At 43.0% G+C, this 16111-nt stretch overlaps 1 protein-coding gene across 2 annotated transcripts in view; it reads left to right on the forward strand.

The window, feature by feature from the left end:
• The window catches only part of Wwc2 (WW and C2 domain containing 2), a 152954-nt gene that overhangs the window by 115266 nt on the left and 21577 nt on the right, over positions 1-16111 (forward strand). For both annotated transcript variants that reach the window (XM_027391062.2, XM_027391063.2), the window contains exons 12-16: positions 2622-2751; positions 3279-3359; positions 3437-3523; positions 7138-7330; positions 9586-9750. In XM_027391062.2, the coding sequence (XP_027246863.1) occupies positions 2622-2751; positions 3279-3359; positions 3437-3523; positions 7138-7330; positions 9586-9750 (656 nt within the window). The remainder of the gene's footprint in view (positions 1-2621; positions 2752-3278; positions 3360-3436; positions 3524-7137; positions 7331-9585; positions 9751-16111) is intronic.

A 16111-nucleotide genomic window follows, 5' to 3' on the forward strand; every position in this document is an offset into this window, starting at 1 on the left:
GTTAAAATACCAAACCCACTCACACAGATTAGCACATGGGAGATGGAACCGTAATGGCTCCCTGCAACAGAGAGCCATGGTGGGGCCTCGAAGTGGCCTGTGGGGACAAGTACAGTGGGGCAGTCATGCATGCATTCCTTTCACTTGCCTCTTTGGCTGTTTTGGTGAGCGAGCACTGTGTCCCATCATTTAGACCCATTCCTCATCTGCACAGTCTCCCTCCTAGAATGCCAGTCCATTAATGCCATCCGAGCCTGCCTGGCACACAGACGCAGTCTGTGGTAACTGTTAGCCTGTGCGATGATGAGAGGCCATCAACACTGGTGTGCCCACTCTCTCCACACCACACTGCAGGGTGAGGGAGAGGGGAGGAAGTAGAGCAGGTTTGTGGTCGGGCCGTCCTTCTTGCTCTTGTGTCTTCTAGGGCGTGACACTTGCTGCACATGTGTCACTGAGTCTGTCCTTTATGTATTTGCAATATTTTCCAGTGAGCACTTCACAATATCTCATCAGATGGTGAACTAGTACCCAATGCCAGATGCTCAAAAAGCAGGAGGGCCCCAAAACTTCATCACGAGGACTGTCACATAATGATCCTGACACCCCCCCTCCCACCAGACATACAGGCATGGTGGCTCAACGGCTGCCAAGGTCCTAATACTTGACTTTGCTAGAAGCTTTGTTGATGACTGTGGCTGGAGACAGGTGCCTGTAGGAAGTTCCCATGAAACATTTTTGTTTGTTTGTTTGTTTTTTTGTTTAAGCTTTTTTTGTGTTACACAACACTGTTATTAAAAAGGCACCCTAGGCCTGGCTATGGCACAATGGCAGAGTGCTCGCCTAGGACATCTGAAGTCCTGGGTTCCATTTCCAGTGCCTCAAGACAGTCACTTGGAAAAATGCACACAGGGGCTTTGTTTGCAGTTAGCTTTCAGTTTTCTGACTGAAAACAGCAGAAGGTGTGTATCTTAACCATGAAGGCTAACTGTTGAAGCCACGGGAACATCTTCCCATCCCTTAAAGGGAGGGGACCCTTGGAAGGACACTGTCTTAACATCCTAGGGCCTTCCACAGGTGAAGGCCAGTCTGTTCTCTAGACAGTCTGCTCTCGGCACCAATCCCTGCCGGCTTACAGAAACCAAGGTGGAATTAACTATGAAGTCTTCCCACAGTCAGTCTCTGTCATTGTCAAAGTCAGTTTTCAGACTGCTGCGGTTATTCCTGGGGGTAATCAATAAATCATGTCATCACCTTCACCCCTCACAAAGGGGGGTGGGCAAAGAGAAGGCACTTCATCATCAAGGGGAAAGCATTCCCACTGCCAGAAATAAAAGAGAAAATGCAGCAATCAATCCTGTAATCTGAAGCCTTAAAACTTAAACATCTTAACAGGATGTAAAGTCACGACTCAGAGGGGGGCTGCAATGCATAGCAATACTGCTCCTCTGGCTCACTCACCAGAGGATGAAAGAAACTCCGCGGGCTTGCAGCTTATTACAGTACAGAACACAGCTTTAAGTGAATGCTCCTTGCTCCCTGCAGGATGCTGGCGTATGAATATGAGTTAGAGATAAAAGTTAAGTGGTAGCTGGTGCTAAAGAGACAGCAGCACAAAAAAAAAAAAAAAAGTTTTGGGGTTTTTGTTGTTGTTGTTTCTTTTTTTCTTTTTTTTTTTAGTGGTATTAGCTGGTGAGAATTCATGTAAATCAAAGATGTTTTCTCTTTTATTTCTGTTAGAAGAATGACACAGGAGAAGGGAGAAAGGGGCCTTGTAAAGAGACGTGGGGAGCACTTCTCCTCTGTGGCCTTGATCAACTTCCTGGAACAGGAATAGTGCCAGTGTTTGATGGGGGCACACGGTTGCTTAGCCAGAGTTTGTAGTAGTTCATGGAAGCTTGAAGCAAAGAAGGGGGTTGAGGGGGGGCAGGTGCGGCAGCAATGGGGAATTACTATCCCTTGCCTTAAAATATTTTAGGGCAAGTACCTGTGAGATGGGTCAGTGCATTAAGGTGTTTGCATCCAAGACTGACAGCCTGAATTCCATCCCACATGATGGAAGGAGACAGCTGTTTCTTGCAGGTTGTCCACACACACACATACACACACACACACACACACACACACACACACACACACACACACACACACCTTACACTTACGTATTTTTTATTGTTTTTTAATTGGTGGGCAGAAGGGGCTTGAGAGCTGGCTTAGCAGTTAGGAGCTCTTGATGGTCTTACAGAGAACAGGTATCCAGTTCCCAGGACCCACATGGTGGCTCACAACTACCAGTAACTCCTGACCTGGGGATCCATCGCCATCTTCTGGCGTCCCTGGGTACTGCATGCACATGGTGCATTTCTATAAATGTAGGCAAAACATTCAATACATTTAAATATTTTTAAGTTGTTTTAGACAAAAGCAAAAACAGTTTTTTTCTAAGTAATCAAATCCCAGAGCCTCTGAATCCCGGGATCTTCTGTCACCCCCACCTGTTAACGTGGGGGGAGGGGAGCTAGCATTCTTGAATTTAAGAAGGAAATTGTACTTTGGGCTTCTATAGTGTACTTTACACTTTTCTCAATAAGAAACTAATGATGCTATCACTTTCTCCACCTTAGATGTGGAAAAGTCATTACCCAAAAGAGGAGGAATCCACCTGCGTGGAGACAAAATTGCGTGTGTGTCAGCTGCTGCCTCCGATGAGTCTGTGGCTGGAGACAGTGGGGTCTACGAAGCTTCCATGAAACAGTAAGGAACCTGCATGGCACACTCAGTTCCCTGCATGCCGGCCAGCCAGGCTCATGCATACTGTAAGGTGCAGTGGTCCCCTGCATGCCTACCAGCCAGGCTCATGCATACTGTAAGGTGCAGTGGTCCCCCACCAGAAACATTCTGCCAGCTGTGGAAATGACAAGCAGGTGGATGTACTCAAGGCAGCTGTTCTGCGATTTCAGACACTGATATTTCTGGGAATTTTGGTGATCAGCCAATGCTTATTTGACACACGTTTAGATGTCTGAAAAAGCCCCCGAGATAGTGGGATAACCCCATGGGGCTCAGGAAAGCCAGACGACACAAAGTTTGTTCCCTAAGCTCAAAGTCAGACTCTTGATGGAATTGAAGAACCCTGAATCAGTAGCTCCCACAGGGGTCGGTTCCACAGTAGTGGGATGGAAAGGCTGCTAATTCAGTTTCCCTTCAAAATGAGTGAAGGCAAAGAGTAGCTGTAACAACCAGTCTCCCTGTTAACTGACTGTCCACCTGCTCCTGCCTAGGCCTGGCGAAATGGAGGACGCTACCTATAGTGAAGAGGACGTCACCGTTGTGGAGACTGCCCAGGTGCAGATAGGACTCAGGTAAGCCAGTGAGGGTGAGGGAGGTGCCTGGCCAGTGGCTTTGGGTACACCGCTTGATTCATTGTCTCTTTTGACAGATATGATACAAAAAGTTCAAGTTTCATGGTGATTATAGCACAACTCCGAAATCTTCATGCCTTCTTGATACCTCATTCTTCAAAAGTGTAAGTAACGTCCATAGAAAACAAACAAACAAATATCAAATTAAGGAGCTGAAAATTTTCTGTCTACAATAATTCCGAGTATGATCAAACAATTCATCAGAAAGAAGATTTGGGGGTGGGGGTGAGCAGCTCAAGAGTCGGCTTAGTGGGTTCTTGTTGCTGAGTTCTTTTTTTTTTTTTTTTTTTTTTTTTTGGTTTTCTTCGAGGCAGAGTTTCTCTGTATTGCTTTGGAGGTTGTCCTGGAACTCGCTCTGTAGACCAGGCTGGCCTCGAACTCACCGAGGAGCCACATGCCTCCTGAGTGCTAGGATTAAAGGTGTGCACCACCAGTGCCCGGCATTGTTGCTGAGTTCTTGATGTTCTTCCAGGGGCCCAAAGTTGTTTTCCTGGCACCCACATTGGACAGTGCCCAATCGCCTGTAACTACAGTTCCAGGGGGTTGATTCCCTCTTCTGACCTCTGCAGATACCTGCACAGGGATACACACAGATACACATAGTTAAAAACAAAACAGGTCATGATTTAAAAATGAAGAGATGGGGAGAAATTGTCAGGCTGCTTATATCTGAAGCAACAGTAGGTAAAGATGAAGGGAGAAGTTGAAGAAAAGAAGACTGGGATTAGGTCGTTATTCAGATGCTATTATTAAGCTTAGGACTTTATATATAGTTCCTTTCTTACAGAGGACGTGTAAAGAATGAAGTCAAGTAATTACTATGCCATTTATTAAGAAGTAAAAATCTGTGCACAGTTATCACAGAACAGAATGGAGATTCCTAACTGGGTCACCAGCTGCTACGCCACCACTGCTGCTTCCTGGTTCCAAAAGGACACATGCATGCCTCTGCTCCACCTTATCTTCTGGTCACATCCTTCCCAATTAAAATTCCACCCTTTGGACTAAACCATTCCTTTCCATTGGTTAGCAGACCGGTGACAGAATTCCCGTATCAGTTGTGTTGGGTCCTGATTGCTGGAAATGTGATTTTAATTTTTATTATTGCATAGCAGTTACTACTATTGGTTTGGAGGACTTTTTCTGATATCATACATGACTATGCAGTGATTACATGTAGCCTTGCCACAGAAACATTTTATGCTACATGAAAGAGCATGCTTTCACATGCTTCCAGTGACTGGTGATGTCTCAGTTGCAGTTAATCACTGAATTAGAACAAGAATCCCAACAAAGTGTTGGTGTAATTCTCCTCTGCCCTTTGCCTGGGAGCTGTTTCCTAAGAGAGCTGTTTGCTCATCTCTTTGCCACCAGTGTCTGTGTCCCCGTCCCCCCCCCCCAAGCTGGTATCAGTGACTCTCTAAGAAGGCACAGATACTTGTCTACTTGGTCTGAACTTTCCTGGGAGGTAGCAGCATTTCTAAAACCATATAGAAAACTGGATAATGACACGCCAAAAGAGTCAACCATATACAATACTCTAAAATGTTTGTTAGTTCCAACACTTTGAGGGTGGTTGTTCTTTGTTGAGCTTTAGTTTTCCTTCCTTTTTTTTTTTTTTTTTTTTACATTTAAACTTCATTATTTAAAAGTTACCAATAAAAAAAAAAATCACCAGTCAAGATTTACCAGACCCAAAGGCTGCATAACTCCAGGAACCTGCATGCAGTTAGAGAAACCATTCAGAAAAGAAGCTAGGGACTTCACACTGGGCTTTTTGCTTTCCATATCGAATATATTTTTATGCCCTTAGCCACCAACCAAAATGAAAACTCCATAGCAGAGTTAGGACTTATCTGTCCTCTATCCTGAGTCATGGTCCTTGCCTGCATGGAGTCCTTCCCCTTCCCTTAACATTTGTAACTTCTACCTGTCATTTGTTTGCATATATACATATAGTATTGCTTAGATTCTGCATCTGACCTCACATCCATTTTCCTGCAAGTTTTGTGATTTAATTTTTCTTTAGAGCGGAATAGTTAATCCTAGTTGTTATCAGCACATGGATGGATAATAAAAACATGGCATACATATGCCTATGTACATGTATGTACTATCATCTCAAAAGAAAAATGATTTTAGTTTTTTGAGGCAAGATCTCATATATTTCAAGCTGGCCTCAAACACCTGATCCTCCTGTGTCTACCTCCCAAATGCTGGGATTAAGGCCATGGGCCACCATGCCTGACTCTAAACTTCATTTTACTACTAATTAGGACAAGTTAATGTTGGCGTTCAGCTGAAAGCTTGCCTAGCTCTGGTTGGCAAGTGCCCTTATCTGAAGTTTCTTTACCTTCCATCCTCCTCCTCCTCCTCCTCCTCCTCCTCCTCCTCCTCCTCCATGTTTGTTTGTTTGTTTATGTCTGGGGTGTTTTGCCTGCATATATGTCTGTGTGTGTCTGTGTACCACAGGCGTACCGCATACACCCAGAGGCCAGAAGAGGGCATTGGATCCCTGGAACTGGAGTCACAGATGGTTGTGAGCTGCCATGTGGGTGCTAGGAACCAAACTGAGGTCCTGAGGAAAGCAGTTAGTGTTCTTCATCACTGAGGCATCTCTCCAACCCCTGCCTTCACTTCTGAACCTCATCAACTCAGCTCTATTTGATGCGGAAACATCTTGAGATGAGCCAAACAGTTAGATCGTGGGTATAGAATAGCTGAAACCTGGAGGCTGAAGGAACAGACGTCCCTTCCTTCCCTTTCCTGCTCTGACCTGAAGGCAGAGGGGATATAAGACCCCTTCTCCTGAGCTCCAGTCCCTCTCAGGGAGCCGAAACCTTCATCAGCCAGCACTGGAGCTTTAGTGCTGAATCTTTGTAACCAATGTTGATATAAAATGAAAAATAATGGGACATTTTTAGTTATGGGTTTGAATTTACAGATTTCCTAACTAGGGACAAAAAAAAGGCATATTTTAGAATCTCAATTAGACAAGAATGGGAATGGGAAGTGGGGAGATTTAGTGGATTTCTCTTTGTGAATTAGGAGGAAACTACCTCAGGCTGCTTCCAGGGACCATGAGTCTTCATAGATTGTCAGATAAACTCTCCGAGGAGCAGGGGCGCCCTGGGAGTCACTGCTGCTTCACACTTGCCTTTGCATTTACACAGCATGAGACCCTTCTGCGAGTTGTCTCATCTGTGCCTTCGGAGATGCTAGACAATGATATTTTGGAACTGCTGCTTCATCTGTTTTCCATCTTGTTAACAATATGCTCCTTAGCCTTTCTTTGTCTCTGGTAGGGTAATATATTCCGCTCCTAGGCTTGTTCGTCAACAATCTCTTGTTTGATGCTCGGGATGAGGGTTCTTGGAGAGAAAAACACCACTGCCCACATTAGCGTGTCCCCGCCTTCCCCGGCTCAGAAACAACTTACTTTCGAGTTGATGTGGTGGGGAGGATCCCCACAGCCTACGCTGCAGTCCAGTGGCGGCGGCAGCCTGGAGTTTTCCTGTTTAGAGGCCCAGTGGGCATGGGTGGGTTAAGAACAGTGGCTGCAGCTGCGCATGGGCCGGTTGTGGCAGAGGCACTTCCTTCTGACAATGCACTCCATGTTTCCTCGATTTCTCTCTTTTGCAGCTAATTGCAAGTGATAGCTGCGGATCCATTGCAATTGGAGTCCCCGTGAGATTCATTCTGTTCTTGCTCTTCGCAGGTATTTTAGGGTTGCTGTGCTTCCCTCCTCGGCAGATGTTAGCTGTCTATTTCGAACAAAAGTCCATCCGCCCACGGAATCTGTGCTGTACAATGATGTGTCCAGGATGGCCATTTCTCAGGCAGCCCTGCAGCAGAAGACCCTGAGAGTCGATCTTTGCTGTGTCAGTAAACACCACAGGGAAGAATGCCTGGTAGGCGCCTTCATAATCGCTCTCAACACACACTGTGGTCCCTATTCTGCAAAGCTGTTTTCTTCTTACTGATTTGCCAGCAATGGCCACTGCTTTTTTTGTTTGTTTGTTTATTTGGGTATGGGTGTGTTCGTGTGCCAAGGCATGTGAGGGTGAAAAGGTAACTTGGGGGATTAGTTCCCTGCTGTCTCCATGTAGGTTCTGAGGATAAAGCACAAGTCACCTGGCTTGGTGGCCAGCACCTTTACCTGCTGAACCATCTCACTGGCCGTTTGTCTTTTTTTTCTAGAATGTTTTGCCTCTCATTTTGGATTTTGAAATCTGCTTATAAATGACAATGTTCTGTAAAGCTTGACTTTCCAGTCCTATTCTTTGAGAATAGAAGAGCTTTTGGCTCTGCTGTGATTAGCTCTGTGGAGGGTGCTTTCAGTTCCCGAGGCTAAAGGGGTCTGTGGAGGGCTTTCCATACTCAGCCCCTTAAAATCTGTAACAATGTAGTGGAAGTTGGATGATAGAAAATTTGATTCCCTGGGTTAGAGAGATGGCTCAGAGGTTAAGAGCACTGGCTGATCTTCCAGAGGTCCTGATTTCATTTCTTAGCAACCACATGGTGACTCACAACCATCCCTACTGAGATCTGGCGCCCTCTTCTATCGAGCAGGCAAATCATTCAGATAGTACACTGTCTGCATAATAAAAATTTTTAAAGAAAATTTGATTCCCTCCATTTTGGGGTAAACAATTGCCCAAAGTGGGGTGTGTTCATAGCAGATGATGGAACTGAGTACTAAAAATCATCCCATTTATTGACTCAAACTGAAATTAAGCAAGACACTAAGTATATGGTTCCTGTACTCAGCCCATCTGCCTTTCCATTATATTAGAGCATCTAGACAGAGTTATTACTGTTTGGAACAAAGTGATTAAATGTGATGAGTGACAGAAAGTTTTCATAATTAACTAACCATGGGTTTAGGGTGCTGTCATGCACAGTTAGGCCGTCGTCTCCCTCTAAGTATCCTGCTCAGATGCAGGCATCCAGACAGGAGCCCACATGGTCAAAAATAGTCATTTCTCTATGGTCCAGTAGGAGATGAACACATATTTAATGATGACCACGGGGGGGGGGGGGGAAGGGTGACAGTTTTCCTCTTTTTTTAGAGAGAGAGAGAGAGAGAGAGAGAGAGAGAGAGAGAGAGAGAGAGAGAATAAATAATAAAACTAGAATGACACCAAGATGGCTTTGTCAGGACACGCTTGCTATGTGTCAAAGGCTCCAGCAGGATTACTAAAGATGCCAATGATGCCTCTTGGAAGCAGTGGAGTTGGGATTAAACCCTAGCTGTGGCTTGGCGGGCTCTGAAGTCGCTTTTATCTGATCTTTTATGGTTTTTGGGGGGCTTTCTAGTGACCCATGGATACACACACACTCACTCACACAAACACACACACACACACACACACACACACACACACACACAATCTTGCTACATTCTCATTCAAGAGCAAGACCAAGTGTCAGTCTTTAAACTTTTTTTATGAATAACCATGTATTGTCATAATCAAGTCACTCTTCTGACGTATTAAAAAAAGCACTTTTGTCTCTACTTAGTCATTTATTTGTTTACTTTTTAATTCCATTTAAATATAATTCCACATTTAGAAAAAGTTGCATGCTTAGTCATGGGGGAAATTAGTCGGGAAATTTTAACGTTACAAGATAATCCCAGGATTGGCAGTTTAATTGGGCATTATTTCCTTACTGAACTACAGTTGAAGATATCAATATGCTCAGATTCTAAAATCCCACCAGTCCTGAGCAGGGGAGATGGCTCCTTGGATTAAGTGCCTGCTGCCCGAGCATGAGAGTAAAAGCGGGACTCAGTGGTGCATGCCTTAACCCTGTACCGGAGGGGTAGAGGAGGGTGGATCCTAGGGCCTTGACTCCAGATTCCATGAGACACCCTGTCTATCGTAAATAAATGAACAAATAAATAAATAGTGGAGAAGACTGAGGAAAATATCTGTGTCATCCTCTGACTACTGCACATTCATGTGTACACACATGAAAGTACATGCATACACACACACTAGTACACACGCAGACACAAATACACAGCCAATGCCTTATGTAACCAGTAGTGTGTTGGTTCGGCTTTAAGACAAGCTTGCCCTGTCATCTTTTGTCTTACCAGAGAGGACAAATACTAATTTAAACGTTCCATTTCTCTCTTTATTTCTTCCATTTCCTGTAGGCTGGGACTCAGATCAGCCTGGCAGATTTACCATTTTCCAATGAGATTTTCATGCTGTGGTATAATTTACTTCCTTCCAAGCAAACGCCTTGCAAAAAGAATGAAGAAGAAAATGAAGAGCCTGTACTTCAATCCAACGAGCCAGAACTAGATTCTATAGACTTGGTGAGTCACAACTGGAAAACAGTGGCTGAGAGGCAGTCATGCAATGTGGGCGACAGATTGTGGAAGACAGCAGGCCCTGCTGTCATCATGAGTTTTCCTCCTCCTCTCTCAGCTCCTCTTTGCTCCCAGCATCCCAAGAAAAGTCATTTCCAGCTTAGATTCTAGTGGAACTTACAAAGGCATCATACCACCTCCCATAAAAATGATTATTTGACACTGTGTTTGGTTTTTGGTTTTTGGTGTTTTGAAACAGTTTCTCTGTGTATCCTTGGCTGTCCTAGAACTCACTCTGTAAACCAGGCTGGCCTTGAACTCACAGAGATCCACTTGCCTCTGCTTCACAAGTGCTGGGATTAAAGGTGTGCATCACCACCCCCGGCTAAAGGCTTGAGTAGAATAGAGTAGTATTGTCCCAGAAGAAGCCCTTGTACCTATGACCAGTCACTGTCACTTCTTCCCTGCTCTCTAAGTTTGCTTATTCTGCTCATTATATTCTATGCTTTCATATAAACAAAGGAGCTCGAGGTTTGCTCTCTCTCGAGTCATTTCTTTCACTTAGCATGGTAGTGTTAAGGCCTGTCTGGGTCACAGCTAGTGTTTCCAGAGAGTGTTCCAGTGCAGATGTCCCACTGTTGGCTTAGCACTTCTCTGCTCATGTGGGTTCTACAATTTGTGTGGACACATATAGACTGTACACACTGGAATGCATAGTGATTATGCTTAACGTTTTAAAAGATTGCAAACTGCTTTCCTGATATATAGAGTAGCTGCCTTCTTTCTATTGACATAAAAAGTGTGTGTGTGTGTGTGTGTGTGTGTGTGTGTGTGTGTGTGTGTGTGTGTGTGGAGGGGGGGGCAGTGAAAGTGTCAGGGTCTCACTATGAAGCCCAGTCTGGCCTACAGAATGTTATATAGAACAGGCTAGCCTCTAACTTTGCAATCCTCCTGCCTCAGCTTTTCTGGGTGCTGGGATTATAGGTGTGTGCCACCATACTAAAATTTCTGTCTTGGTACAAGTCCCTGATAATTTATCTGCAGAGTTCTGTTTTTTTTCCCCATTTTGCAAGGTGTCTTTTTTTTTTTTTTTTTTTTTTTTTTTTGGTTTTTGAGGCAGGGTTTCTCTGTGTAGCTTTGGAGCCTATCCTGGCACTCTGGAGACCAGGCTGGCCTCGAACTCACAGAGATCCGCCTGCCTCTGCCTCCCAAGTGCTGGGATTAAAGGTGTGCACCACCACCACCTGGCCGCAAGGTGTCTTTTCGTTGTCTTGCTAGCAGTACGAAGGTTTATAACTTAGTTGAAAATACATCTTGTCTCTTTTCCATCTTCGCCTCTTCTTTTGTTCTGTTGATGTCATATCCAAGACTAGTGTAGTCTCACAAAGATTTCCCCAGTGTAGTCCTTATGAATCTTAGTCTTATATATAGATAGCTGATTCATTTGGGCTTCCCACTGTTGGGATTCTAAGAGAATGTCATGCAAACTCGGATCTTCATGCTCTCAAGACAACACTTGCCACTCATGTCAGTATTGTGTTATATGTTGTGATCAAGGCATGCGGACAAGAAATCCATTTGACCAGAAGGAAGCAATAACCTGTAGTCCCAGTAGAGGCAGAAACAAGCAGATCCCTGGGGTTCTCTGGCCAGCCAGCCTTACCTACTTACTTGGCAGGCCACAGGCCAGTGAGAGACCTTGTCTCAAAACAAAGCAAAATCCACCAAGGCCCCGTAAGGAATGACAACCAGGGCTGTCCTTTAGCTCCATGAACACTTGCACACATGTGCAAATGCACACACACAAAGGGTTGTAAAAGCAGACATATCTTATTCCTGATTTTAAAGGTGTGTGTGTGTGTGTGTGTGTGTCTGTCTGTCTGTCTGTCTGTCTGTCTGTCTGTCTGTCTGTCTGTCTGTCTGTTTATGCCCACATCATGCATGCATGAGTGCATGGTACCTGTGGAGACCAGAAGAGGGCATCGGATCCCCTGGAGTTGTGAGCAGCTTGATATACATACTAGGGATTTGACTCAGGTCCACCCTTCTGGAAGAACAGCAAGCTCTCTCAGCCACTGAGCATTGCTCCAGCCCCTTGCTCCTAATTTTAGAGGGAACTTTTCACCATGAAATGATGGTTTTCAGAAATCCCCTTTATCATTGAGGAAGACTTTTTTACCTAGATACCTGAATATTTTTTATCATTAAAGGCTGTTGAATTTGCCAAATGTTTTTTTTTTTTAATCTAATTAGATTTCCATATAGTTCTCCATCCTCAATCAGTTGCTCTTTTTTAATTTTAGGTGTTAAATTAATCTTGAATTCCTGGGATAAATCTTACTTGATTAAAAAAATAAACAAACCAACAAATAAAAACACCCAGTATGTGTTGCTTTTTGTTTGTTTGAAATAAGCATGCTAATACTTTGTCAATGATTGCTTTCTTGTGTCTATATTTATTGTTTTCCTATACTGTCTTTGTGTTTTTCTGTATGTGTGTGTTATCCACTGGGTGTGCCTGTGTGAAGAGGCCAGAGGACAAACTCAGGTGTCAGTCATTTTAGGCATGATCCATCTTGGTTTGTTTTTTGTTTTGGAACAAAATCTATCACTGGAACTGGGACTCACCAACTTAGCTAGGCTGACTGAGCTTGGAGCTCCGCCTGTCTTTGTTTCTCGTCTCCAGTGCTGAGATTACAAGTGGGCATCACCATTTTGAATGGTGTTGGGGATCAAACAAAGGTCCTCATGTCTGTACTGTAAGCCCTTTACCGACTGAGACATCTCTGCCCTCATAGACTGAGCAGTGAAACAGTCCCTCCTCATCTCCACTCAGGAGGAATTTGAAAGAATATCACAACTAATTCTTTAAAAGTCTGGTGGATCCAGCAGCCATGTGGGCCTTAGCTTTGGTTCAAAGTCAGTGTTGTATTTGTTCTAACTCCCAGAATGTTGGTCTTGAATTTGTTTTGGTACCTATGCCTTTTTAGGAATGCACTCATTTCAACGATTAGTTGAAATTAGTTGATTAGTTCATGTATGACTGTTCATGTTTTCTCATGGTTGAGTTCATATCAGAAAGGCTATAGTGAGGTTCAGTCATTAGAAGCTAGGCACATAACCAAAACGTCAAGAGACCCCACCATGTCCATTCGGGAATTCAGGGTTGGAGACCTCTCACTATTTTTCTTCATCAGGCCAACTACAGGTTTGCTAAGGGTTTGGCTATTTCTGAAGGACCAACTTAGATTTTACTTGCCATGAATTCCCTCTTTGGTTTGCTATTCCCTTCCTTCTGCTTGCTCTAGGATTCCGTTGTCCTTTTTCTCGTACCTTCTTAAAGGTGGAAAGTTAGGCTCTTGGCTGATGCCTTCCTCTTTTAAGGTGTCCTGACAGTGCTTCGTGAACATCCATCCTGGGCATCTCCCTTCACTCTCTCAGTGTTTTCTCAACTGCCTTGTGCTCTCCCTTAATCTTTGCTTGATTAGGAAGGTTAATTTCTGCATAGTTTCTAATTTCTCATATTCCTTTCTGTTGCTGGTGTTTAATTGCATCCCAGTCTGATCAAAAAGCCACACTTAGCATGCATGACTGAAGTCCTTTTGAATTTACGGCAGCCACATTTATGGTCTAGTGTATCCTAAAGAATGTCTTGTGTCCACTTGAGAAAAATACTTGTCCCGGGTGTTCTACAGATGTTTGTTAGTTCCATCTGGTTTATAGCGCTGTTACATGAATTTTATTTCACCTTTTTTCCTCTTCTAATCTCTATCTCTGGTTTATTTTGTGGGAAAGGGCAATGGAGAGATTATAACAAAGTGCACAAATCTTACCCAAACAGTCTGAATTTATTGTAAAGCAGTGGCACCTATGTAACTGTGAGTCACATCAAATCACAGTGCCATGGCCTCAGAATCTTTCCTTGTGCCCCTCCCTGCTGTTACCACAGTCTCCTAAAGGTAACTCCCCCACCCATTGTGTCTGTCTCACATGACTTTGAATTTGATGTGTTGGAAGTCTGCTCCTTGTGTCTGGCATCTTGTGAAATTCACTTGTTACTCCATGTAATTACAGCTCATTCACTCTCATTGTTAGGCAATATTTTATTGTATAATTGTATCTTAATTTATCTGTTCTATTGCTGCTGAACATCTGAGTTGTTACTAATTTGGGACCTATTATAATGCTGCTATTAATCTGTGTGTGTATAGCTGACAAAACTACCGCTGTCTTCTAACTGTCACTGTTTTGCTATGTGCTTAGATTTTTAATTTTCACTTCCTTGATTATAACACGCATACCACCAAATGGATGTTATCTTTTGTAAACTGTATATTCTAGTTTTTATTAATTCATTTTCTTTTGGATTTTGTTGTAGTTTGATTAGAATCTGTACGTTTGGAAATGAGTATTTTAAAATAAATGGATCACAGGTATCTGTTACTTTCTGTAACTTACCTTTTCCGTTTAATTTTCATAATGTCATCCTTGGGTGAGGGAAAACAGTTTTAATGAGACTTTGTCAGTTTTTCCCTTTATGCTCCATCTGTACTTTCCTTTTAAGGACTATTTGCCTCCAGGGTGGGAGGATTTTTGTTTGTTTTAGGTTTTTTGTTTTTTTGTTTTTTTTTTTCTTTGGTTTTTTGAGGCAGGGTTTCTCTGTATTGCTTTGGGGGCTGTCCTGGAACTCACTCTGTAGACCAGGCTGGCCTCGAACTCACAGAGATCTGCCTCCCGAGTACTGGGACTAAAGGCATGTGTCACCACCGCCCAGCTGAGATTAGTCTTTTTCTTGTGATGTCATTATCACTTTGGCATTTAGATTTTGCAGGCTTCATTGTGTGCTGGGAAATACTTGTTTTCTACTGACTGCAGAAACTCTTGTAATTAGTTATTTCAATAAAATTTTAAAATTTGACAAATACCTGGTAAGAATAAATAAAAGGCACAAATTATTGATATCAAGAATAAGAAATGATGAATCCCTTGTGGACATGAAAAGATAATGAAGTACATCATGCCAATTTTAAAATGTATTTCTTCCTCAATTATTTGGAGGAAATTCTTTTAAAAATATATCAGTGAAGTAGCTAGGGCTCTGCAAGAGAAGTAGCCCTTCATGAAAGTCGGATGACAGCATGTAGAACCACCCCAGAAGGCTGCATCTCCCATCCAAGATGCCCTGTTTTGAATTAATGTGAAGGACACTGAGGCTTTGGGCTTGGAACCCAGTTTGCAAAGGCTATTTGTAAATTTACGAGTCAGTTTCTTTACCAGCACTTTCTTTACCAGGTCTGGTTTTCTCTACTTGCTGTAGGTTTTGCTTTTCACAGAATGTCTATTGAATCTATTTTTATCATCATCATCATTATTGTGACAGTGCTGATGACAAACCCAGGGCCACAGGCATGCTAGCCAAGCCCCCAGCTGCTCAGTGGGACTAACAGACCTGCCCAGCGTGCGTCAGTCGTAGTATATTGTTGTCCTTCCGTACCCGCAAGGACATTTCTGTTCCTGATATCAGCAGTCTGGGCCCTTTTTATGCACTCTTGCCAGAGACTTGTCAATTTGTAAATTTTATTTAGATAACTAATTTTGGTCTTCCAAGTTTTCACTATTACGTGTGTGTTGGCCGCTCTCATTTCCACCGTCTCCTTATTATTTTTTCAAATCCACCACGTGGGGTTTAATTGGGGTCTCATTTTCTTCCTAAGATGGATGCTTAGATAGCTGTCTTATTGTCATTGCATTTGGGGCTGAAAAATGTTTTTTTTTTTTTTACAAGTGTGGTGTGACAGAATTATCATGAATTAAAAACACTTTACCATCTCCACTGTGACTTCTTCGTTCACTGCAAATTTTTAAAGGATATTTACTAGTTACTAGCATTTTACTCTGTTGCTGGTTTCTAGTTTTGTTTTACTGTCTTCAGAGAGTCGAACATGTACCATTGAGTCTGGCTTGCTTTTGGGTGTGGTGTGTGGTATGTTTAGGATAAACATTCCATTTCTCTTCCAATAATGTGTGTTTTGCTAACAAGTTGTTAATTTTGTTTTTAGAGTTTCTTACCCGTAGTGGGTTTTTGATTTGCTTCTTTATTGTTTACTGACAGAGATATTTTATGTCATTGACCCATGATTGTACTAATTACATTTTGCCTTTTTAGTTCCAAAATTTTTTTCTTGTCTGTGTTAGTAGGTGAATATAAATTTAGCCTTATATTGTATCTTTGTGCACAGCTGACCTTTTATCGTTATGAACTATCTCTACCTCCAATAACACCTTGTGTTTTAAAGTCTTTGTCTGATAGTGACAAAGCTGTGTAAGTCTTTTTTTAATGCACTGTCTGCATGGTTTACCATTTTCC

Source organism: Cricetulus griseus (assembly GCF_003668045.3).
Source record: "Cricetulus griseus strain 17A/GY chromosome 1 unlocalized genomic scaffold, alternate assembly CriGri-PICRH-1.0 chr1_1, whole genome shotgun sequence".
In the NCBI taxonomy this organism is placed as follows: Eukaryota; Metazoa; Chordata; class Mammalia; order Rodentia; family Cricetidae; genus Cricetulus; species Cricetulus griseus.